The 27,049-nt window shown below is 47.0% G+C and overlaps 1 protein-coding gene across 1 annotated transcript; it reads left to right on the forward strand.

The window, feature by feature from the left end:
* The first annotated feature begins 21,184 nt into the window (after positions 1-21,184).
* LOC123148326 (nudix hydrolase 2) lies at positions 21,185-25,146 on the forward strand. The gene is made up of 9 exons (XM_044567711.1): positions 21,185-21,579; positions 22,225-22,454; positions 22,957-23,022; positions 23,359-23,496; positions 23,635-23,712; positions 23,809-23,859; positions 23,949-23,983; positions 24,396-24,504; positions 24,651-25,146. Exons 1-9 carry the CDS (start codon positions 21,417-21,419, stop codon positions 24,873-24,875), a joined length of 1,095 nt encoding a protein of 364 aa, XP_044423646.1. The 5' UTR covers positions 21,185-21,416; the 3' UTR covers positions 24,876-25,146.
* Positions 25,147-27,049: the final 1,903 nt, after the last annotated feature.

Raw genomic sequence — 27,049 nt, forward strand, 5'->3', positions numbered from 1 at the left:
AAAGCGGAAGCTCCTCGATTTCCGCGCCACCTTTTTCACCACGTACTGCGCGCGCGTCTGCTGCGGGATTTGACTGGACTGCCTGGGCCTACTAGTCAGCCACTCGGGAGCGGCCTCTTATAAGTAGCCGGCTCGGGGTTTCCAAACAATGTGATCTCTTCTTCCTCTCTCCCTTCGCAAGCTCCTCCTCCACCTCCGCTCTCACCCTAGCACCGCAGACCCGTGCGAGACTTGCCGGCGACGATGGCGAAGGACAACACATCCGCTCTGGAGCGCGCGAAGAAGGCGGCGGCGCAGGGGAAAGGGAAGAGATCTGCTCGGGGCGGATCTTCCTCAAGGTCAGCTCTGCCCCGCGGCTGGATCCAGGGCGACTAGATGCCGTCGGTGATCCGGCAAGAAGATCTCGACGACATGGTCGAGGGGGGAGTCATTCCCCATGAAGCTGCGCGTCTCCCGGGGAGAGAGATCGAACCTCAGCCTCGCGACGGTGAGTGTGTGCTCCTAGCCACCCATATCGACCGAGGGTTTTCTCTGCCGCCCCATCCTTTTTTCCGGAGCTTTCTGAACTTCTTCAGAGCGCAGCTCCACCACTTCACTCCCAACTCCATCGTCTATCTTTCTGCTTTCATTTCCATGTGTGAGGGTTTCTTGGGTTGCCGCCCCCATTGGGGACTCTTCAAGCACATCTTTACCTGCTGTTCTCAATCGGTCAAGAAGGCCAAGTCGAGTGACGAAAGGACGCAGGTGATTCAGCTGTGGGCCTGGCGATCCAGACGAGGGGAAAGAGTTGTTTTCCATCTATCATTTTCCCGGAGTTGGTCCATGGTTGGCAGTCGACCTGGTTCTACTGTCAGGACCAGGCGACCCCAGGGCAGTCGACTGGACTTCCCCCTTTCTCTCTCGACCGAGCTGAAAAACCTGCTTCTCTGAAAGTGACGCTGGAGGACAAGGCCCAAGTCAAAGTGTTGGCTGGTCGAGTGGTTGAGCTTGTCCGTGAGGGCGTGACTGGTATGGATTTGCTGGAGGTCTTCCTCCGGAGGCGCATCCAACCGCTCCAGGCTCGTGACCACCCGATGTGGCTGTACTCGGGCCACAACGACACCACTCGGGTCCACCCGGAGGAGGTTACTGACGAGATGCTGGAGGGGTGGCTGTCGAGCATCACGGGGAACAAAGACAACCCCCGAGGAGCCAGGAGGGTAATTCCACTCGACAACTCGTATGACGTGGACCAGGTATGTCTTTATGCTCCTGACTGAGATCTTGTTTTCTTCATTGGTCTTCTTTGAGTAGGTCGATTGACTTTCATCTTGTCTGTTGTTTTCCAGGCGACTACCGAGATGTACTCGACGCCTAGCGGGGCACAGGGGCCAACTGAGGAAGGGGAGGCGAGCGGAGGTGAGAGCGGAGACGATCAAGGCGAGTGGGAGTCCGACGGTGAAGGAGAGGGAGGCGACGACGTCGACTCTAGCGATGAGGAGGAGGAGGAGGTCGAACCCCCCCCCCCCCCCCGCCCGGAGGGGCGATCCAAGCTCACACACGACCTAGCGCGGGAGCGTGGTAGGGCGACTGCCCCTGTTGGGCAGTCGTTGAAACGCCCTCGGACCTCTTCCCCTGCGCCGACTGGAAAGGCTCCCAAGCACCCACGCGCGATGCCGTCCAAGCCACCCAAGGCTCTGCCCAAGATGAAGATGGCCGTCCCCACCATTTCTGGGTAATAATAAAACTTGTTTTCCTTTGTCGACCGTGGATAGATCCTTGGTCGATTCATTGAGCCAACTGGCTGACTTTCGAGACTTGCAGTGTTGCTACTTCTGAGATCTCCGCCAAGGACGACGACCAAGAGATGGAGGATGTTGCTACCTCCAACCTTGGTACGATTGCTGACGTTCTGCTTTCAGTTGACTGAACATTTATTGCAACTCTGGTCGATTGAATGTTTCCCTTGTAGCGCCTCCTCATGTTATCGACCTCCCGGATGACGACGACAACGAACCATTGAGAGTGAGGAGGAACAAGAGGGCGTCGGCTGACAAGACCCCCCAATCCGCTCCGGCGTCTGAGGCCGTAGCTCGGGATGGTGGTGACACCACTCGGGCTTCTGTGACCTTCGCCATTCCTCTGACGAGTGTGCGGCCCTCGACGTCGACTGCGGATCCGTCTTCGCTTTTTGCCGCATACCCCGTCCCTGAGGACCAAGCGGCTGCTGCGAAAGAGGCTATACGCCAGGCGGGGATCATGATGGAGCAAGTGAAGGTGGCTCGGGAGGCCAGCCAAGCAGCTTACGACGCAAGTTCGGCTCTTTAGAGTAACGTCCAGGTCAGTCGACTCAACACTTGGTCTGTTCATGATATGCTGTTTGAAGAACCTCTTTTCCGAAGATCTTTGTATCTGTACACCCACTGGGTGTGTTTTACAGTGGGGGCACGCTGAGTGCACCCACTGGGTGTAGTCCCCGAGACTACGGTGGACTGCTGGCAGTCGACTGTAGTCTTTATATTGTGTTGCTGTAGCTGTATTTCTTCACTCGGTCTGGTCAGGCCATGTCGAGTGGAACTGTATCCGGTCGACTGCGGGCAGTCGACTTATCTTTTTCCTTTTCTTTTTTTCCTTTTTTTACAGTGGGGGCACGCTGAGTGCACCCACTGGGTGTAGTCCCCGAGACTACTGTCGAATGTTCTTGATTCGGCTGTAGTCTTAGAAACGTCATCATTGTCTCTTAGTTTCTCGGAAGCAACTTGTCTTGGACGTCTGTCGACTGATTTTTCTTTTTACAGAAATCTTGCGAACTTGTAGCTCGCTATACTGAGCTGGAGAATCAGCAGATCCAGCTCAACCTTAACTTGAAGCTTGCTGAGGAGAATTTGAAGAAGGCGCAAGAAGAAGCAAAAGGTATGGCTGGTGAGGTTCTCCATTCTTGACGAGTGGCTTTTCTTTCTTGTCCATTCTTGATGTTGATTCCACTCGACGCGCCGCAGATAAACTGGAGGAAGCTCTGAAGAAGAAGGATCAAGATCTTGCAGAGGCACAGAAGGAAGCCTTGGACAAAACGAGGCTTGCTGAAGAGAAAATGGCCTCGGTCAGAGCTCTTGAGCAGGAGAACTCCAGACTGAAAGCTGCTCTCGAAGTAGCCAATCAAGAGGTCAGTCGACTGAAGAACGAGAACGTGGCTCTGCACGACAAGGCAGGTGAGATGGCGGGGAAGAGGAACGATCTGGAGGCTTATCTTGGTGGACTCGCCAAGAAGCTGTTCGTCGTGCTCGAAGGTAATTACTCTGCCCCGACTGTCTTGTAGTTACCAAGTCTGTGCAGGTTCATTGTCTTATTCTTGAATCGTGTTTGCAGAATTCTGTCAGAACTTTGAAGAGGAGACCAGTCGAGTGGAGCCAGGCTTGGACCCTGCTAACTCCCTTGTGAAGGACGAGGCTGCAATGAACGTGCTCCGTCTGGAGTCTCGTATTGCCAGCGTGGTTGACTATCTTGCTCGACTGAAGGTTGCGATGTCGCGGATCGACACATCACTCTGGCCTAGGACGACGCTTCAGAACGACCTCGAGTCCCTGATGGCTCGACTTAATGAAGTCCCAGGTCGAGTGGAGGAATGGAAGAAATCTTCTGCTAGATGTGGTGCTGATGTCGCTCTATCTCTGGTCCGCGTCCATTGCAAGGAAGCGCAAGAAGAAAAGCTGGCCGCCATCCAAGTCACCAATACCAGGAAGCGCAACTTTCAAGACTTCATGGAGACTTTCATTGCTGCCGCCACTCGTATTGCGGACGGGATCGACTTGGACGAGTTCGTCGCCCCTTCCAGTCCTCCTCCTGAGGAATGAAAAACCTATGCTTCACTTTAAATTTGCCTCGGAATGCCGAGTGGAATTGTAACCGTCAAACTCCGCCGAGCCGAGGGCTCGAGTACTTTGATTTGAGGTATGGGACCTTTTAGGCTTTATCTGAACTTGATTTCTCTTTGAATATCTTCATGGTTTGATCCGTCGAGTGGAACTTGACCTTCACTCGGAATAACCTTGTATTTGCGGCGCAGCTCCGAAGGAGAAGGTAGCAGTCGACTTGCGCCTCGTCGTCCTTGCGGATTGGGTTGTGTCCTGTACTTAGGCGAGCACTGGGCCGCAGCTAAGTCCCCGAGTGGGAGGTTTGCTCTCACTCGATAGGGTTTTTAAACACTTAGGCGAGCGTTGGGCTGCAGCTAAGCCTCCGAGTGGGAGGTTTGCTCTCACTCGGTAGGATTTCTAAACACTTAGGCGAGCGCGGGGCTGCAGCTAAGCCCCCGAGTGGGAGGTTTTCTCTCCACTCGGTAGGGTTTTTAAACACTTAGGCGAGCGCGGGGCTGCAGCTAAGCCCCCGAGTGGGAGGTTTGCTCTCCACTCGGTAGGATTTTTCAAACTTAGGCGAGTGCCTGACTGTAGCTAAGTCTCTAGGTGGGAGAACTTAGACGAGTACTGGACTGCAGCTAAGCCCCCGAGTGGGAGGTTTGCTCTCACTCGATAGGGTTTTTAAACACTTAGGCGAGCGCGGGGCTACAGCTAAGCCCCCGAGTGGGAGGTTTGCTCTCCGCTCGGTAGGATTTTTCAAACTTAGGCGAGTGCCTGACTGCATCTAAGTCTCTAGGTGGGAGAACTTAGGCGAGTACTGGACTGCAGCTAAGCCCCCGAGTGGGAGGTTTGCTCTCACTCGATAGGGTTTTTAAACACTTAGGCGAGCGCGGGGCTGTAGCTAAGCCCCCGAGTGGGAGGTTTGCTCTCCACTCGGTAGGATTTTTCAAACTTAGGCGAGTGCCTGACTGCAGCTAAGTCTCTAGGTGGGAGAACTTAGGCGAGTACTGGACTGCAGCTAAGCCCCCGAGTGGGAGGATTGCTCTCCACTCGGTAGGATTTTTTCAAACTTAGGCGAGTGCCTGACTGCAGCTAAGTCTCTAAGTGGGAGAACTTAGGCGAGTACTGGACTGCAGCTAAGCCCCCGAGTGGGAGGTTTGCTCTCCACTCGGTAGGATTTTTCAAACTTAGGCGAGTGCCTGACTGCAGCTAAGTCTCTAGGTGGGAGAACTTAGGCGAGTACTGGACTGCAGCTAAGCCCCCGAGTGGGAGGATTGCTCTCCACTCGGTAGGATTTTTTCAAACTTAGGCGAGTGCCTGACTGCAGCTAAGTCTCTAAGTGAGAGAACTTAGGCGAGTACTGGACTGCAGCTAAGCCCCCGAGTGGGAGGTTTTCTCTCACTTGATAGGGTTTTTAAACACTTAGGCGAGCGCGGGGCTGCAGCTAAGCCCCCGAGTGGGAGGTTTGCTCTCCACTTGGTAGGATTTTTCAAACTTAGGCGAGTGCCTGACTGTAGCTAAGTCTCTAGGTGGGAGAACTTAGGCGAGTACTGGACTACAGCTAAGCCCCCGAGTGGGAGGATTGCTCTCCACTCGGTAGGATTTTTCAAACTTAGGCGAAACGGATTCGCAGCTAAGTCACCCACTGGGGGATTTCGTATGCAAACAAGAGTGACAGCAATTATTGGGACACTCTTGTCTTTGGTAAAAATGAACTGCAGAATTTTTTTCTTATTACATCTCGTCCAAGGGAGAACTCAAGTGTGAAAGGGGCGGAGCAGCTCCGCATTCCAAGCTCGTGGCTCGTCGATCTGGCGATCAACATTGTAGAGGCGATACGCTCCATTGTGGAGGACTCTGGTGACGATGAAGGGGCCTTCCCAAGTAGGAGCAAGTTTGTGTGGTTTCTGTTGATCCACTCGGAGGACCAAATCTCCTTCCTGGAAGGCTCGGCTCTTCATGTTTCTGGCATGGAATCGACGCAAGTCTTGCTGATAGACGGTCGATCTGATCATAGCCATTTCCCTTTCCTCCTCTAGGAGGTCGACTGCGTCTTGCCGGGCTTGCTCTGCTTCGTCTTCGTTATAAAGCTCGACTCTGGGGGCGTTGTGAAGTAGATCACTCGGCAGGACGGCTTCGGCTCCGTAAACCAGAAAGAATGGCGTTCTTCCGGTCGACCGATTCGGGGTGGTCCTCAGCCCCCACAAAACTGGCGGAAGTTTGTCGACCCAAGCGCCTGCTGCGTGCTTGAGATCACGCATCAGTCGAGGCTTCAGTCCTTTGAGAATCAGACCATTTGCTCTTTCAGCTTGTCCATTCGACTGAGGATGCACGACTGACGCGTAGTCGACTCATGTGCCTTGAGAGGCGCAAAAAGCTCTGAACTTGTCTGAATCGAAGTTTGACCCATTGTCAGTGATGATGCTATGCGGGACCCCATATCTGAATATCAACTCTCTGATGAAACCGATAGCAGTGCTGGCATCAAGATTTTTGATAGGCTTGGCTTCAATCCATTTGGTGAACTTGTCGACTGCCACAAGCACGTGCATGAATCCGCTCCTGCCCATTCTCAGTGGGCCAACCATGTCCAGTCCCCAGACAGCAAAGGGCCAGACGAGTGGAATGGTCTTCAGGGCTGACGCAGGCTTGTGTGACATGGTGGAGTAGAACTGGCAGCCTCCACACTTGTCGACTATCTCTTTCGCCATCTCATTTGCTCTTGGCCAGTAAAATCCCGCTCGGTATGCTTTAGCCACAATGGTCCGAGAGGACGCATGGTGACCACAGGTCCCCAAGTGGATATCATCAAGGATTATCTGACCCTCTTCTGGTGTTATGCACTTCTGACCGATTCCAGTCGCGCCTTCCCTATACAATTGTCCCTTTATGACTGTGAAGGCCTTGGATCGACGGACGATCTGTTGAGCCTCTTCCTTGTCCTCCGAGAGTTCTTTCCTCAAGATATATGCGATGTATGGTACCTTCCAGTCGGGAGTGATTGCCAAGACCTCCATGACTAGGTCAACCACAGCAGGAATTTCGACTTCAGTCGGATCTGTGGCACTTTTCGGTTGCGGGGCTTCTTCTGTAAAAGGATCCTCCTGGACTAACGGCGAGCGGATGCGCTCCAAAAACACATTGCTGGGAATGGCTTCTCTCTTGGAGCCTATCTTTGCCAGATCATCAGCTGCTTGATTTTTCAGTCGGGGGATGTGATGAAGCTCTAACCCCTCGAATTTCTTTTCTAGCTTTCTTACTGCGTTGCAGTAGCCAGTCATAGCTGGGCTTCTGACGTCCCACTCCTTCATCATCTGATTAACCACCAAATCCGAGTCGCCATAGACCAGGAGGCGCCGGACGCCGAGTGAAATGGCCATGCGCAACCCATACAAGAGTGCTTCATATTCTGCTTCATTATTGGAGGAATCGAAGTGGATCTAGAGAACATATCTGAGCTTATCTCCTCGGGGGAGACCAAGACTACCCCAGCACCGGAACCATTCAGCATCTTAGATCCATCGAAGAACATGGTCCAGTGCTCCGAGTGAACTTGAGTCGGAAGCTGCTGTTCAATCCACTCGGCGACGAAATCTGTAATTGCTTGGGACTTGATAGCCTTCTTTGCTTCAAACTTGATATCTAGGGGGAGGAGTTCAATTGCCCACTTCGCCACTCGACCAGTTGCATCTCTGTTGTGCAAAATCTCTGACAGTGGAGCGTCGCTGACGACTGTAATGGAATGGTCAGAGAAGTAGTGTGCAACCTTCTTCGTGGTCATGTAAATCCCATATACAAGCTTCTGGTAATGGGGGTATCTTTGCTTCGAAGGAGTCAAAACTTCAGACACATAATATACTGGGCGCTGAACTCTGAAGGCCTTTCCTTCTTCTTCCCGCTCGACCGTAAGTACTGTACTAACAACTTGTCCCGTGGTCGCAATGTAAAGCGGCAGAGGCTCTTTACTGATTGGGGCAGCAAGCACCGACTGGGTGGAGAGCAGAGCTTTGAGCTCTGCGAATGCTGCATCAGCTTCTGGAGTCCACTCGAACTTGTCAGACTTCTTCATCAGTCGGTAAAGGGGCAACGCCTTTTCACCGAGACGAGGAATGAATCGACTTAGTGCGGCCAGGCACCCTGTAAGCTTCTGGACGTCATGTACACGCACAGGGCGCTTCATCCGGAGTATGGTGCCAACTTTCTCGGGATTGGCGTCGATTCCTCGTTCGGAAATGAGAAAACCGAGTAACTTTCCACCTGGAACTCCGAATGTGCACTTTGATGGATTGAGCTCCTGAGGTTAGCAAAGGTTTCGGCGAGGTCAGTCAGTAGGTCAGAACCTTTCCGTGACTTAACCACAATGTCATCCATGTATGCTTCTACGTTCCGACTGATCTGAGTGAGCAAACACTTCTGAATCATCCTCATGAACGTGGCTCCAGCATTCTTGAGGCCGAAGGGCATGGTGATGTAACAGAAGCACCCGAATGGGGTGATGAAAGCCGTTTTGATCTTGTCGGGTCCATGCAGACGGATCTGATGGTACCCTGAATAAGCATCTAGAAAAGACAAACGCTCACACCCCGCGGTCGAGTCGACTACCTAGTCGATGCGGGGGAGGGGGAAATGATCTTTCGGGCAGGCCCGATTGATATGTTTAAAGTCAATGCACATACGAAGTGACTTGTCCTTCTTGGGGACCATGACAACATTGGCGAGCCACTCGGAGTGGTAAATCTCTCGGATGAACTCCGCTGCTAAGAGCCGAGCCACCTCCTCGCCAATAGCTTTCCTCTTCTGGACGGCACCGTCGAAGATGTTCTTTCACAGGCTTGAACTTCGGGCCGACTCGTAGACGGTGCTCAGCCAGCCCCCTGGGAACTCCAGGCATGTCAGAAGGCTTCCATGCGAAGACGTCCCAGTTCTCACGGAGGAACTGGATGAGCGCTTCTTCCTATTTGGAGTCGAGCGTCGTTGAGATGTGAGTCGGAGCGGCATCGGGGTCGGTCGGATGAATGTGAACTGGCTTAGTTTCACCGGACGACTGAAAAGCAGATTCTGAAGCAGGCTTCTTGGCTCGTAGCAATTCACTTGGATCAGCAGTCTTCTGGTACTCTTGCAGCTCAACAACTGCCATCTGAGCGTCAGCAATCTTTGAGCCTTTCTGAAAACACTCTTTTGCCTTCTTCCGATTGCCTGTAACAGTGATCACACCTTTGGGACCAGGCATCTTCAATTTGAGATACATGTAGCACGGTCGAGCCATGAAGCGTGCATAAGCTGGTCGGCCCAGAATAGCATGATAAGCACTTTGGAAGTCCACAACCTCAAATGTCAACTTTTCCTTGCGGTAATTCTTTGAATCACCGAAGACCACCTCGAGAGAAATCTGGCCGAGTGACTCGCCTTTCTTTCCAGGAATGACTCCATGGAAACTCATGTTGCTGGCGCTGAGCCTGTACATCGTAATGCCCATCCCTTTCAATGTTTCAGCATACAATATGTTCAGGCCACTGCCACCATCCATCAGGACTTTGGTCAGTTGAGTGCCTTCGACAACTGGGTCGACCACCAAAGCTTGCCTCCCAGGGGTGGCAATGTGTGTAGGGTGATCAGACTGGTCGAATGTGATGGCAGTCTGAGACCACTTCAGATAACTGGGTGTTGCCGGAGCAACCATATTCACCTCACGGTTAATGACTTTCAGTCGACTTTTGCTTTCGACATCAGCAAAAATCATCAGGGTGGAATTGATTTGGGGGTATCCATCGTCACTATCTTCCTTGTCTTCAACTCTGTCCGACTCTTTTTCCTTATCTTTGGATTGTTTGCCCTGAAACTGCTGGATCAGGAGTCGGCACTGTCGAGTGGTATGCTTTGGGTAAATAAAATTACCCTCTTCATCTTTCTTGGTGTGGATGTGACACGGCAGATCCAAAACATCATTTCCATCTTGATCCTTGACTTTCTTGGGCTTCCAGGGGCCTTTGGGTTTTCCCTTGAAATTTCCCTGGGTTGCGGCCAGGGCCTCCCCAGGGGCGGCTGGCTCGGCCTTCCGCTTCTGTTTCCGACTGGAATTGCCTCCGGTTTCCTGGGCGACTGCTTTCTGCTTGCCACTCCGGAGTCGGTCTTCGTCTTCACCATTAGCGTATTTGGTGGCAATCTCCATCATCCGGTTCAGAGACATCTCTCCAGTTCGACCGAACTTCAGTCAATTCTCTGTATTTAACGCCTTCTTTAAAGGCACAAACTGCCTGATGGTCAGGCACATTCTCAACTGTGTGATGCAACGTGATCCACCTCTGGATGTAATCCCTCAGAGTTTCATTCGGTTTCTGTACGCAAGAACGCAATTCTGTAAGGCCTGCGGGTCGCTTGCATGTTCCCTCAAAGGTTGTGACAAACACTAGGGAGAGGTCCTCCCAAGTGTAGATGCTGCTGGGTGCCAACTGATTTAGACATGCTCTGGCTGAGCCCTCTAGCATGAGAGGCAAATGCTTCATGGCCACCTCATCATTGCCACCGCCAATCTATACAGCCACTCGGTAATCTTCGAGCCAAGTGTCAGGCTTAGAATCACTGGTGAACTTGCTGACTCTAGTCGCCAACCTGAAGTTGGGAGGAATCACTGCGGCTCTGATGGCCCGACTGAAACACTCTGGCCCCGAAACATGTACTCTGCTGCTGGCAGGCGCATCTCTGTTGTGGCCTTCCCGATGGGCTCTGTTTCTGTCAACCAAACCTTGAACGAGGATAGATCTCGCGTCAAAGCCTGGGTCCCTGGGGTCGACTGGAATCCTCTGCCCAACACTATGAGGGCGCCTGTCATCTCGATGTCGAGGCGCATATGACCCGCTTCTCGGGGGAGGGGTTGGCACTCGACATCGATCATCACGATCGGATCGGTGATCATACTGCTCATTCCTTCTGTACCGATCATGCCGGTCCCCACGTCCCTCACGCCTCGGGGGTGATCTCGGACTGTGAGCCGACTAGACTGTATCTGTTGCAACGGATCGACTGTGGATCCTATTCCGCGACTGAGAAACAGCGGAGTTCTGGTTTCCCGCCGCCCGGAGCAACGCTCTGATCTGCAACAAGCCCCTGCCAGCCTCCGACTGGGAGGGCTGAATCGATTCTGCTATACGGGCCGCGGCGGCCAAATTCTGAACTGGGGTTCGGTATACCTGCGTCGGCGGGAAGAGCTGACGTCGACTAGACTCGGGAGCCCGCTGACGCACTTGCTCGTCGAGTGCTCGCTGGAGATTCTCCAGTCGAGTGCGCTCGGCCAAGTTAGCCAAGCGCACGTCCTCCAAGGCCCGGGCCTCGGGGGTCTCTCCGACAATAGAAGTGTGGAGTGCGTCCATGTTCCAGCGGCGAAGCTCCTCTCACTGTAATGACGTGAGAGGTTCGGGCTCATCGTGGGGGTGCGACAGGTCGCCCCCACCCGCGCCTCCATCAGCGCGAGGGAAACCGAGAGGACTGTGCGTTCCATCGACCGCCAGAACCTTAGCCGCTGGGTCGCTGCTGTCGCACTCGGACGCGGTCTCCGCGGAGCTAGTCGACAGGTTGAACAGGCCACAGAGGGATTCGTCGGGCTCGATTGCCGCGACTTGTGGGGCGGCCGACTGGCGAGCCACGGCATGCCTCACCCACCTCTGAAGTCTCGACCGACCGGAGCGCTTGCGCCGGTGGGAGACAGAGCGGGGAGACGATACGGGGGTCGACCGATACTGGGTCGACGGCTGCCGCAGGAGGACGCCACGAATGCATGCACGAAAATGCATCGCACCGCGGACGGGGAGCGCGTCGATGTCGAGTGGTGCCTCCTGAAGCCAGGCGGAGTCGTCGGCGATGAACGTGAGCGCGCCGAGGCGGATCTCGCGGCCCTCCACCAAAACTCCGAACGAAACCATGATCAAAGGGATCGGAAAAATCGCAACTTCTCCAATCAGGCGCTAAGATTCCTGCCCCAAGGTGGGCGCCAACTGTCGTGGTTCTAACTCTGACAGTGAGGTAGGGGGGGTGTATGGAGAGGCTAGATCTCAGCTATTAGGAAGTTGTAAACACACGAGGATTACGAGTTCAGGCCCTTCTCGGAGGAAGTAACAGCCCTACGTCTCGGTGCCCGGAGGCGGTCGATTGGATTATGTGTGTGTGAATAACAAGGGTGCGAACCCTTCATACTGAGGAGGGGGTGGCTTATATAGAGTTCGCCGGCCCTCTCCTGCCCTCAGTGATGCAGGGTTTAAGGTACATTTAAGGTTGGGCGTTACTGGTAACGCCCCTAATAAAGTGCTATAATGACCATAAAGACTACTTAATAGCCGACCGTTTGCCTGCGGAGTGACTTTAGGTCTCCTGGCAGTCGAGTGGTTGGCTTCATGGTCGAGTGATAGCTTCTTGGTCGAGTGTCTTGAACCCGTCGAGTGGGATACCTTCAAGTCGATTGAAAGGTGACTTCTTCTAGGGACGTCCTTGGGTAGGGCTCTTTGGACAGGTCCGTGCCCCTACCCTAGGTACATAGCTTCATCAGGGGGTGGGCTATTTATAGCCACTAGGCAACCCGACCTGATTTGTCCGAAATGACCCTGGGTCACTAAGGAACTGACACGTGTTCCAACGGTCAGATTTCAAACTCACACAGCAACTTTACTTGGGCTACAAGCAAAGCTGACTTGTCCGACTCTGGACAAGATTCGCTCTCATAGTCTTCACTCGAAGACATAGGTTTTGGTTAAGCATCACTTCAGTCATTCTGACTGGTTCTCTTGGACCCCACTTAACAGTACGGTGGTTCCTATGACTCAATAAAGAAGAAAAAGAACCACGAAAGATCTAAGTCTTCGAGCTCCATAGGCTTCATGCGATGTCTTCTCTTTTCATAGTCTTCAATGTGAATATCTTCATATACCACCTTTGACATCAATGTCTTCATACATTTTTAGGGGTCATCTCTGGTAGGAAAACCGAATCAATGAGGGACTTCTACCTGTGTTATCCTGCAATTCTCACAAACACATTAGTCCCTCAACTAGGTTTGTCGTCAATACTCCAAAACCAACTAGGGGTGGCACTAGATGCACTTACATTAGTAGACAACACCGTGAAGAAGAATTACCTAGTAAGGATGAAATTATTGGTCTTGCTTCTATTGCCGTACCTCCTAGTGATCCTTTAGAACAATATTTGCTAGACCACGAAAATGATATGTTTATGAATGAAAGAAGGGAAATAGATGAAGTATTCTTTAAATAGGAACCTATTCTGAAACACAATTTGCCTGTTGAAATCCTAGGGGATCCTCGTGATCCCGTGTTTGAGCTTAAACCGTTGCCTGATACTCTTAAATATGCTTATCTTGATGAGAAAAAGATATATCCTATTATTATTAGTGCTAACCTTGCAGAGCATGAGGAAGAGAGATTATTGAAAACTCTGAAGAAGCACCGTGCTGCTATTGGTTATACTCTTGATGATCTTAAGGGCATTAGTCCCACTCTATGTCAACATAAAATAAATTTGGAAGAAGATGCTAAACCAGTTCGTGATCATCAACGACGGCTGAATCCTAAAATGAAAGAAGTGGTAAGAAAGGAAATAATAAAGCTCCTTGAGGCAGGTATAATCTATCCCGTTGCTGATAGTCAGTGGGTAAGTCCTGTCCATTGTGTCCCTAAGAAGGGAGGTGTTACTTTCGTTCCTAATGATAAAGATGAATTGATTCCTCAAAGAATTATTACAGGTTATAGGATGGTTATTGATTTCCGCAAATTAAATAAGGCCACTAAAAAGGATCATTACCCCTTACCTTTTATCGATCAGATGCTAGAAAGATTATCCAAACATACACATTTTTTGCTTTCTAGATGGTTATTCTGGTTTCTCTCAAATACCTGTGTCAGCCAAGGATCAATCAAAGACTACTTTTATGTGCCATTTTGGTACTTTTGCTTATAGATGTATGCCTTTTTGTTTATGTAATGCACCTGCTACCTTTCAAATATGCATGATGGCTATATTCTCTGACTTTTGTGAAAAGATTTGTGAGGTTCTCATGGACGATTTCTCCCTCTATGGATCTTCTTTTGATGATTGCTTGAGCAACCTTGATCGAGTTTTGCAGAGATGTGAAGAAACTAATCTTGTCTTGAATTGGGAAAAGTGCCACTTTATGGTTAATGAAGGTATTGTCTTGGGGCATAAAGTTTCTGAAAGAGGTATTGAAGTTGATAAAGCCAAGGTTGATGCTATTGAAAAGATGTCATGCCCCAAGGACATCAAAGGTATAAGAAGTTTCCTTGGTCACGCTGGATTTTATAGGAGGTTCATTAAGGACTTCCCAAAAATTTCTCAAAAAAGATATGCCATTGTCTTTGATGATGATTGTGTAGAAGCATTTGAAAAACTTAAGAAAGCATTGATCTCTGCACCTATTGTTCAGCCATCTGATTGGAATTTACCATTTGAAATTATGTGTGATGCTAGTGATTATGTTGTAGGTGCTGTTCTAGGGCAAAGAGTTGATAAGGAATTAAATGTTATTCAATATGCTAGTAAAACCCTAGACAATGCTCAAAGAAATTATGCTACTACTTAAAAAGAATTCTTAGCAGTTGTATTTGCTTGTGATAAGTTCAGACCTTATATTGTTGATTCTAAAGTAACTATTCACACTGATCATGCTGCTATTAAATCTCTTATGGAAAAGAAAGATGCTAAACCTAGACTTATTAGATGGGTTCTCTTGCTACAAGAATTTTACTTACATATTGTTGATAGAAAGGGAGCTGAGAACCCCGTTGCAGACAACTTGTCTAGGTTAGAAAATGTGCTTGACCCACTACCTATTGATGAGAGCTTTCCTGATGAGCAACTAAATGTCATAAATGCTTCCCATACTGCTCCATGGTATGCTGATTATGCTAATTACATTGTTGCTAAGTTTATACCACCTAGTTTCACATACCAGCAAAAGAAAAAGTTCTTCTACGATTTGAGGCATTACTTTTGGGATGACCCACATCTTTATAAAGAAGGAGTAGATAGTGTTATTAGACGTTGTGTACCTGAGCATGAACAGGAACAGATCCTACGCAAGTGTCACTCCGAAGCTTATGGAGGACACCATGCTGGAGATAGGACTGCACATAAGGTATTGCAGTCTGGTTTTTATTGGCCTACTCTCTTCAAGGATGCCCGTAAGTTTGTCTTATCTTGTGATGAACGTCAAAGAATTGGTAATATTAGTAGATGTCAAGAAATGCCTATGAATTATTCACTCATTATTGAACCATTTGATGTTTGGGGCTTTGACTATATGGGACCTTTTCCTTCCTCTAATGGATATACACATATTTTAGTTGCTGCTGATTACGTTACTAAGTGGGTAGAAGCTATTCCAACTAGTAGTGCTGATCATAACACTTCTATTAAAATGCTTAAAGAAGTTAATTTCCAAGATTTGGAGTCCCTAGATATTCAATGACTGATGGTGGTTCACATTTTATTCATGGTGCTTTCCGTAAAATGCTTGCTAAGTATGATGTTAATCATAGAATTGCATCCCCTTATCACCCTCAGTCTAGTGGTCAAGTAGAATTGAGTAATAGAGAACTCAAATTAATTTTGCAAAAGACTGTCAATAGGTCTAGAAAGAATTGGTCCAAGAAACTTGATGATGCATTATGGGCCTATAGAACTGCATATAAAAATCCTATGGGTATGTCTCCATATAAAATGGTTTATGGAAAAGCATGTCACTTACCTCTCGAACTAGAACACAAGGCATATTGGGCTATTAAAGAGCTCAATTATGATTTTAAACTTGCCGGTGAGAAGAGGTTATTTGATATTAGCTCACTCGATGAATGGAGAACCCAAGCCTACGAAAATGCCAAGTTGTTTAAAGAAAAAGTTAAAAGATGGCATGATAAAAGGATACAAGAGCGTGAGTTTAATGTAGGTGATTATGTATTGCTATACAACTCTCGTTTAAGATTTTTTGCAGGAAAACTTCTCTCTAAATGGGAAGGTCCTTACATTATCGAGGAGGTCTATCGTTCCAGTGCCATAAAAATCAACAACTTCGAAGGCACAAATCCGAAGGTGGTGAACGGTCAAAGAATCAAGCATTATATCTCAGGTAATCCTATAAATGTTGAAACCAATGTTATTGAAACCGTGACCCCGGAGGAATACATAAGGGACACTTTCCGGAACGTTTCAGACTCCGAAAAGGAATAGGTATGTGGTACGGTAAGTAAACCGACTCCAAAACACTTTTTATGGCAATATTTCTCCGTTTTGGAATATTTAGAAAAATAGAAAGATAAGAAGCAGTCCAGGAAGGACATGAGGCCTCCACGAGGGTGGAGGGCGCGCCCCCTACCTCGTGGGCACCTCGTGTGCTCTCCGGACTCCGTTTTCTTACACGACACGTATTTTGGTCGGTAAAAATTCATTATATAATCTCCCAGAGGTTTTGACCACCGTATCACGCAAAAATCTCTTGTTCTTGTTTCGAGCTGTTTTCTGCCAGGGTTGTCAAAGCTAAGCATCATGTCGTCCCCCTCCTCCTCCAACAATGAGGGCAACGATGCTTGGCTAATGAAGATAGAGCTGAAGAGAGAGGAACCCATGGAGACCAACAAGGACGAAGGGATCAAGAAGGCCACGGAGGACCAAGCTCCGGCAACAGAAGACATCCTTCAACTTGATCACAATCTCCTTACCCCAACTGAGATCGAAGCTTTCAAGATGATCGAGTTAGCTCGTATACAAAATAAGTATCTCACACGTGAAAATATTTTGTTGAAGGAGCATATCATCGCACTCAAAGGCATTATCCGCAATTTAGAAGACCTCCTACGCTCGATGTGCGACTACCCATCATCAACAACTCCACCTTCTTCACCAACAAAGGAGACGTAATCACATGGGTATGGGCACTCCCCTTGGCAACTGCCAAGCTTGGGGGAGTGCCCCGGTATCGTATCACCATCACTTTTATCTTTACCGTTTTTCTTAGTTCGATCCTTTTGGTAATATCTTGATCTACTAGAATAAAAGTTCTTAGTATGATCTAGTTGTGAGTTTTGCTTTATAGTTCCTCTATGTAATCGAGTACGTGAGCTATATAATAAAGATTAGTGTTGAGTCAAGGGTTTGATTATTTTGCCATGATCCTAAGGGAATAAAAGAAAAGGGAAAGAAATAAAAAGAAACAAAGAGATCATATGGATCTTATGGAGAGTAATGAGCTCACATAGAAAAAGTATGATGAATAAAAGTTGTTGAGAGTTGGCAAACATAGTTTTGGTCATCGTTGCAATTAATAGGAAGTAATAAAGAAAGAGAGGTCTTCACATATAAATATACTATCTTGGACATCTTTTACGATTGTGAGCACTCATTAAAATATGACATGCTAAAGAGTTGACGTTGGACAAGGAAGACAACGTAATGGGTTATGTTTTCTTGCATCTGAGATAAATTATATTGTCATGGATCATCCAACATGGTTGAGCTTGCCTTTCCCCCTCATGCTAGCCAAATTCATCGCACCAAGTAGAGATACTACTTGTGCTTCCAAATACCCTTAAACCAGTTTTGCCATGAGAGTCCACCATACCTACCTATGGATTGAGTAAGATCCTCCAAGTAAGTTGTCATCAGTGCAAGCAATAAAAATTGCTCTCTAAATATGTATGACTTATTAGTGTGGGAGAAAATAAGCTTTATACGATCGTGTGATATGGAAGAAATAAAAGCGACAGACTGCATAATAAAGGTCCATATCACAAGTGGCAATATAAAGTGACATTCTTTCACATTAAGATTTTGTGCATCCAACCATAAAAGCGCATGACAACCTCTGCTTCCCTCTGCGAAGGGCCTATCTTTTACTTTTATCTCCTACCTTGCATAAGAGTCATGGTGATCTTCACCCTTCCTTTTTACATTTTATCCTTTGGCAAGCACAGTATGTTGGAAAGATCCTGGTATATATGGCTAATTGGATGTGAGTTTTCATGAACTATTATTGTTGACATTACCCTTGAGGTAAAACGTTGGGAGGCAAAACTATAAGCCCCTATCTTTCTCTGTGTCCGATTAAAACTCCATACCCATAAGTATTGCGTGAGTGTCAGCAATTGTGAAAGACTATATGATAGTTGAGTATGTGGACTTGCTAAAAAGCGCTTATATATTGACTCTTTCCTATGTTATGATAAATTGCAATTGCTCCAATGACTGAGATTATAGTTTGTTAGTTTTCAATGAAGTTTACGATTCATACTTCAAATTGTGATTGAATTATTACTCTAGCATAAGAAATCATATGACAAGAATTATATAAGTTTCTATTCTAAGAATGATCATGATGCCCTCATGTCCATATTTTATTTTTATCGACACCTCTATCTCTAAACATGTGGACATATTTTTCGATTTCGGCTTTCGCTTGAGGACAAGCGAGGTCTAAGCTTGGGGGAGTTGATACGTCCATTTTGCATCATGCTTTTATATCGATATTTATTGCATTATGGGTTGTTATTACACATTATGTCACAATACTTATGCCTATTCTCTCTTATTTTATAAGGTTTACATAAAGAGGGAGAATGCCGGCAGCTGGGATTCTGGGCTGGAAAAGGAGCAAATATTAGAGACCTATTCTGCACAGCTCCAAAAGTCCTGAAACGTCACGGAAGACGTTTTCAGAATATATAAAAAAATACTGAGCGCAAGAAGTTCACCAGGGGGGGGCACACCCTGTCCATGAGGGTGGGGGCGCGCCCCCTACCTCGTGGGCCCCCTGGTGGCCCTCCGATGTCCATCTTCTGCTATATGAAGTCTTTCGATGAGAAAAAAATCATAAGCCATCTTCTCGGACGAAACTCCGCCGCCATGAGGCGGAACCCTGGCGGATCCAATCTAGGGCTCCGGCAGAGCTGTTCTGCCGGGGAAACTTCCTTCTGGAAGGGGGAAATCATCGCCATCGTCATCACCAACGCTCCTCTCATCGGGAGAGGGCAATCTCCATCAACATCTTCATCAACATCTTCATCAGCACCATCTCCTCTCAAAACCCTAATTCATCTCTTGTATCCAATTCTTGTCTTCAAGTCCGAGATTGGTGCTAGTAGGTTGCTAGTAGTGTTAATTACTCCTTGTAGTTGATGCTAGTTGGTTTATTTGGTGGAAGATCATATGTTCAGATCCTATATGCATATTAATACCCCTCTGATTATGAACATGAATATGCTTTGTGAGTAGTTACGTTTGTTCCTGAGGACATGTGAGAAGTCTTGCTATTAGTAGTCATGTGAATTTGGTATTCGTTCGATATTTTGATGAGATGTATGTTGTCTCTCCTCTAGTGGTGTTATGTGAACGTCGACTACATGACACTTCACCATTATTTGGGCCTAGAGGAAGGCATTGGGAAGTAATAAGTAGATGATGGGTTGCTAGAGTGACAGAAGCTTAAACCATAGTTTATGCGTTGCTTCGTAAGGGGCTGATTTGGATCCATATGTTTCATGCTATGGTTAGGTTTACCTTAATACTTTTGTTGTAGTTGCGGATGCTTGCAATAGAGGTTAATCATAAGTGGGATGCTTGTCCAAATAAGGACAGTACCCAAGCACCGGTCCACCCACATACCAAATTATCAAAGTACCGAACACGAATCATACAAACGTGATGAAAACTAGTTTGACGATATTCCCATGTGTCCTCGGGAGCGCATTTCTCTATATAAGAGTTTGCCCAGGCTTGTCCTTTGCTACAAAAAGGATTGGGGCACCTTGCTGCACTTTATTTACTTTTGTTACTTGTTGCTCGTTACAAATTATCCTATCACAAAACTATCTGTTACCACTTGTTTCAGTACTTGCAGAGAATACCTTGCTAGAAACCGCTTATCATTTTCTTCTGCTCCTCGTTGGGTTCGACACTCTTACTTATCGAAAGGATTACGATAGATCCCCTACACTTGTGGGTCATCAGGGCACTAGGGAGGGGGTCTTATAGGCTGCCCCCTAGGGCTATAATGGTAATATTACATGAGAGCGGGGCCCTGGTGTCAGTGTCTGGGAGCTGGCAGTGGGGGCCGCCGGGCCTGCCGGGTCCATCGGGTGTGGGTCTCGTCGAGTCCATCGGGCGCGGGTATGGCCGGCTGCTGGGTACTGTGGCACGCCACGCCAGGCGTCATGGGACGGTCAGCGCTGCCCCGCTATAGGGTTGCGCCTTCAGGACACCGCCCGCCCCGGGCGGGGGCGTGGGGTGCGCCGTTGTCGTGCCCGCCGTGGCTGACATAAAGGGGGACACACTGTAGCCACACTTGCTTGCCGCTGGGGGTTGACTTCTTGAGGATGGCCGGCATGTGCGAGCAGGCCGGGCCGGGTCGCTTCACCCAGCCGGCTCGTGCTGGGAAGCCGGCGGGTTGGCAAGCCGGATTGAGGGGCCTAGCTTGCCCCGATGTTTTGAAAAGGATCTGGCTTCCATTGTCTGCCCGAGGGCCATCCCTCAACACCCTACCTGTTTATACTACTTGTGGACCTTATCCGTGGAGCTTCAATATATGCTAGTTTGTGCTAGTTGTTGTTTGTGCTAGCTGTCGTTTATGTTAGCTGATGGGTGCTCCGAATATTTTATCCGTTATGTGTAGATGTTATTTGATGAAATGTGTCATGAGCTTGTCAATCTATGTTAAAAGTTGTCACCAATTGCCAATTTCAGTTTAGATAATTGTCATGTACTCATCTATCTGTTATTGAGTTGAGATAGATGTTTTTGTGTCAAATGTGCTATGGATGAACGTAAAATTACGAATAACTTGTGTACTGTTTGATCTACCCGTTGGGTACCTGTCGGGTGGGTATGGGCATGGGTAAATTTTCATACCCAAGAGTATAGGCACGGGCAGAATTTTGTATCCATTGACTGCACGGACATGGGTATGACATTGCTCTACCGCCCCATACCCTACCAATTGTCATCCTAACACATCCAAACAACTGTGGTTTGCATCTGCTCGTCCCAGATGTACATATGCGGGAAATAAACACTGATACAATGCGGACAACCAAACAACATGCATATGTTAGTTTTTTTTTGTCTGTTTTTGCAGAACTAGATGAAATATGCAATGCATTGATGAGTTGAATGGGTTTAGGCGCATTTTCACTCAAAACAGTGGAACCCACCTCACCTTGAAACGCCGCCGCGGCCACTCCAATCCACGCCCACCCCTGCCGGAGCGCGACAGCTCTCGCTCTGGGAGCGAATCCGGCCAAATCCCCATCGCCGCAATCCATTCCGGCCTAGCCGCCGCCTGCTCGGCCGTTCCCACCCAGCAAGCCGACGCAAGTGAAAAGCAGCGGGATCATTGCCCGTCCCGTCCCGTCCCGCACCACACGCGCCCACGCGACAAGGCCGCACCGTGTGCCGATGCCACCCCAGTGACGACGCCACCCCACCTCGGCCCTGCACAACTAGCTAGCCGAGCAGCGAGCATCATCGTTGGCGCCCGGGTCCCCGCAGTAATAAAAGGAGCGCAGGGGTGCGCCGCGTCAGATGGCCGCCCACTCGCTCTCCACCCCCCTCACCACGCGGGCGCCTCTGCTCCGCCTCCTCCGCCGCCGCCGCGGCCTAGCCCTCTCCGCAGCGCCGCCCAGACTCCCCGTCTGCTCCGCGCCGCCTCGCCACCGTCGCAGCGCTCTCTTCCTCGGACTCGGAGGTGCGTTCTCCGCTACTCTGCCCCGCCCGCTCGATCCACCACCGCCCCCGGCCCGTGCTGTCTCGGCTCGGCTGGTGGTCGCTCGCTTAGCTCTCAGTAGACGACGTGCGGATCGATCTGGGATCATGGCGGTGTGCTCTCTTGGATTTTCTCATTCTAGCGGCGCTCGCCTCTCGCGTGGGATGTTTCTGGTGATCCGGTAAAAACTGCCGCCAGTGAAATAGGTGTGGTAGGGGTGGACAGACGTGGAGCGTCCCACTCCCAGATGCTGGGAGACCGGATCGTGAACGTAGGCCAAGGAAACGACCATGTATGCGACCAGTAAACGAGATGGCCCTGACAGGGAAAGAAAGGGGATGGTGATGGACACAGTTTTCAAAGGCTTTTAGACATAATTTCCACGGAGTTTTCACTATAATATGGTGGTTTCCACCGGATACTTTCTCACTTAATCATGAGTGGCACCACGACTCCTGCTATACCACTTTCCCTTTTGTCAATTTACCGGCCATTCTACAGTTATGGAGTACAGAGCTGAATCATTCTTCACATCGCATATCTAGTGCAGCTTTGCCTACATTTAATCCTATAAATGTGTAATCTACGTGATGACAGTCCATACATTTGCTTGCTCGAATCTACTAGGTGCGGGTGGAAGACACAGAAGTGGGCTGGTGAGCAGAACCATGTCGGCTTCCATATATTCGACAAAGGTGGACGCCGAATCGGCAATGACCACAAATGGAAGAGATGTGGAGCTGCTACCATTCGTGAATGACAAACATGAAGGTGTCATTATTGAGATGACCACCCCAATGGATCCACAAGTTTTTTCAGCTTCCTTGAAATCTTTGTTGTCGAAATGGAGGGAGCAGGTAGTTTCATCGGCCATGGGGAATTTTGTAGAAATTTGACTTGTTAAAAATGACATCATACTATATGATGCATGTGTATATTGTGTTGCGCAGCATAAATATCCTAAATGCATAGATTAATATTTGATATGAATCATATCCTACAAGGTGTTTGATATACAAATGTGATCGCAAAGGTCTTTATAAGGTATAACTAGTGTTAAGTGTTTTCAGCTGCATAATGCACTCCCTAAGAAGGCCTAGATCAAATTATTTCAACAAGGGAAGACTCCTTTTTTTAGAACATTGTCCCATTCAATTTGTATTATGATTAATAAATCAGTAATTGTACCTAAGACATGTCATAGATAGGTAAAGATTAGTGTATGTGGATGCTAATATCAGATTTAATTAATCATGGCTACGTCAAGGAGATGACGTTACAACTTAGATTGCATAACTGCTCAATTTTCTGTAGGATGTTTCCACTGATTCTATTTCAAATTTTGTGATCTCATTGTAGGGAAAAAGAGGTGTGTGGATAAAATTGCCAATCAGCCTTGCCAACCTTATCCAATCAGCTGTAGAGGTAGCTAAACTCACATATTTCCAGATTTCTTTGGTAGCACAACTAGTCAGATGACTCTGTATTCTTAGTTTAACTTGTCACTAAACTATTATTTCTGGATTGAAATACTTAGTAGAATCGTGTAGTACTTGTTAACTGGAAATAACAACTTTTCTAGGTTTTGATATCAGTTGGTATTAATTTATAACTCTGTCTGAACGCAGTCTTTCCTTTTTCCTTCTTTAAAGAAATGATAAAAGAGTATCCTTCTCTTACTATATAAAATCCCAGGCAAGGTTTATGTACAAGAAGCTGTTTGAAGTAGCTCTGAATCGCTTTTGCTTCATTTTGGTTTAGGAAGGATTCTGGTACCATCATGCAGAAGAAACTTACCTAATGCTTGCGTACTGGCTCCCGAACACGCCTCATACATTGCCTGTAAATGCTACTCATCGTGTGGGCGTTGGAGCTTTTGTAATGAATGACAAAAGAGAGGTACCAAATGACTATGAAAGCACTATTTAAAGGATTCAGATAATCATGCTGTGTTGCTACCTATCTAGCCTTTTAAAATTGACTTTATAGGTAAATTATGTATCTTGTGTCATCGCTAAGACTCAATACTTTTTGCAGGTATTGGTTGTCCAGGAAAAAAGCGGTGTACTTAAGGGCTCTGGTATATGGAAATTTCCAACTGGAGTTGTTGAACCAGTAAAATATTCTGCTCTGGACATGTAGAGATGTTGTTCATAGATCTTTCTTTACCACCTTCTCTCGTTACAATCGTAAAGATCTTGATACATGTAGGGAGAAGATATTAACATTGGAGTTGTAAGAGAAGTGAAAGAAGAGACAGGGGTATGTACTAGCATATGGGTAAACTAATCCTGACAGAATACTATTATAGCTACTCATACTCTTCTTTTTCTTCCTGGATGATGTATTAGGTTGATGCAGAATTCGTCGAGGTACTTGCCTTCAGGTAATGACTGAACCTCATGTTCTTTTTTTTTTGTTCCCCCATCTCTTGAAGATCCATAGTATTATCAGGAAACTTGTGAAAGTCAATCTGATACCAACTTAGCAGTTAATATACATTTATATGACACCTAAGCTGGCTTCTGGTACAGCATGCAAAATATGTGTGTGAGATGATAAGGAGGTTACTGAGATCTGCTGACACGAAACTCCATAACCTTCTGCTAGCAAGAATAATATAGGCAAAAATAAAAATGGAACACGTAGTATCAGAGCAAACGGTAAATGGAAATTAAACAGTGAAACCTTTTCTTTTGATCTATTTCAATGGCTCTACAGTTTTTTGGCAAGAACTATATGTTTAGCTTTAAGTGTGAACTAACTGTTGTCTCCTCATGTGGGTAACCAATGTGCAGGCAGAGCCACAAAGCTTATTTTGAAAAATCAGATCTATTTTTTGTGTGCATCCTAAGGCCACATTCCTTCGACATTACTAAGCAAGAGTCTGAAATCGAGGATGCTCAGGTGATTCAGATCTGCATTTTCAGCATCATGTTGTTTAATGCCGCGCTCAGAAAAGGAGACATCTTCTATTGGTTTATTTCAGTATCTTCTCAACTAGTAGTACTTCTGTGTAAACACTCTGTTGATGCTTCGCTTCTCAAATGCAGTGGATGCCGGTGGAGGAATTTGCGGCACAACCATTCGTCCAGAAACATGAACTGGTGAAGTATATTCTCGAGGTTGGCCTGGCTAAGACCGACAAGGAATACGCAGGATTTTCACCAATCAGCATAAAATCGGCGTTCTCAGAGAAACAGTCCTTGTTTTACATGAACAGGAGGGACCTGGAGAAAGCCTCAGGACCCATCATCAATACACAAAAAGATAGCTGAAATTTCAGTCAGAGTTAGGAAAGGGTCGAAGCACTCGTACCCAATTACTCTGCTGTTCGATTGGTAGCTTGTACGCCTGATTTTGACAGTATGATGCCTGCCCCCTACCATTATATCGATTCAGAAAGAGATATAACCTAGCAGAAGTGCAACGGAAGTTGTTGTACTCGGACATCAAAAAGGAAGATATTATTGCGTTGCGCGTGTTGTTAAATTTGTATCGACGAGCGTACAAATAATGGAACATATCAAAGATTTTTTGTTTTGGTTTTGGTTTTTGTTTCCCTTTGTTGTGCTGCAGCGTCTGTGTAAGACACCGTTGCCGTGTTAGCCCTTTTTTGACATGTCAATGTGAGATACCGTTGTTGTGTTACGTACCTGCGTTTGGATATTTACATAACTTATGTTTTTTTAACACAGTACAGACGGAAACGCTCATATATACGTGCATACATTCACACCTAAAAATGCACACACGCACACCCTATCCCTATGAGCATTTCCAAAAGACTGAGCCGGCATATCCCTGGAGGGTTGGGGATACCACAGTCCCTCTAACCATCCAATCATAAATTAGTTCGCTACTTAACATATGTTTGTAGTATATCTTTGTATTGGATTTTTTTTGAAACTATCACGTCTTTTATAGCAAAATCGAAAACTATACCACGTAATGCCAAAAAATCAAAACTATGACTCCGTCGGCCTCGTCTAAGCCGAAGATGGGCTTTTCGGTCTAATCTCCAATCTCCTCCATTTTTCACTCATTTTCACGTCCAAACTGCAGAATAGGTAGATCGTAGCAATCCTCGGCAGCCTACGGTCATTTTTTTTTTGCTATGGAATAGGTAAAATCTTGACTGGTGTTGTGTTTTTTTCCCCACTTCGGTCCAGCTGATTTTGGTCCACATGTCAGCCAGCCTAAAATCAGGTGAGAATCTCAAGGCCTGTTTAGTTTTTAGCCACATATTGCCACACTTTGACACACCTCACCGTAGACAAGTTTGATTAAGTTAGGTGGGTTTTTACCACATCTAAAGCTTTATGAGCAGTGAACCTCGCATGTCATAGACACAAAAAATGTGATAAGATTCTCTTAGTCAAACCAAAGTGTGGCTACAATTTGAGTAATCAAGTTAGGCAAGTGTGGCAAAAATAATGTGGCAACATAAGGGCATGTTCAATGCAAGGCGCCTAAACAGGCACTTCAACAATAATAAAAAAAGATTTTTTTTATCCTAGCGCCTGTGTGGAGTCCCATCATTCAACACACTAGATCATTGATGGCGCGCGTTGCTGCGCCCATCTATTTGTATAATGAAGTGTGAGGATTTTCTGTAAATATAAGATCACATGAAACATATTAAATTGCATAAATATAATTGTACATTATTCAGTAATATCAAGAACGGTAAAAGAAAGGTTCACACATACAAATTGGCTTGTATAACAACATACAAAACTATTTAGATAGTAAATAGAACTAATCAATACCGCCAAAGAAATAATCATTAGATTGTATATATGGTGCATAAATGACATCTTCACATGCCTCTACGAAGGGCCGCTATGTTTGGAAACAAAGAAGATATAAGTGACTCTAATGCACTTGGTCATTTCTTGTGGAGCGCATCACATTTATGGGACAAAAGTGTTGTCAAAGATTATAATTTTGAAATATCAATTAACGGTATTCTACAGACTAACATACATGCAACGTGGAGATATATAGTAATCATATATTTCATTTTTGTTTTCTTCTTTTGTTAGAGAATAACCATACTGAAAGTTGTATGTAACAACGTGGCAGACCATCAATTCCATTTGATACATGAAAAGCATTACCAAAATGAACCAGCATTGAAAGGGGTGTCGTTAGACTCGCACGAATTAAATAAGGTCCAAACTGAAATGTTAACCAATCGGGAACCGCCTGCATCACAGACAGAAAAGTAGAACTCCCGGTACAGACAACATAATTAATATAGCAAGTAATAGCATGCGTAAGAAGAAAGACAAACCATATTGGAATAAAAGTTATAACAGAAATAAATATGAACATGCGTAAAATGTCAGTGCACCTACATGCTTTTAGTACCTCCTTCTTGAGCTGCTCAAGTTAGATATGGGCTTGGTTATGCATTAGTACTAAAATAAATTTCAGCAAGGAGTCG

The sequence above is a fragment of the Triticum aestivum genome, chromosome 7A (genome assembly GCF_018294505.1).
Source record: "Triticum aestivum cultivar Chinese Spring chromosome 7A, IWGSC CS RefSeq v2.1, whole genome shotgun sequence".
Taxonomy (NCBI): Eukaryota; Viridiplantae; Streptophyta; class Magnoliopsida; order Poales; family Poaceae; genus Triticum; species Triticum aestivum.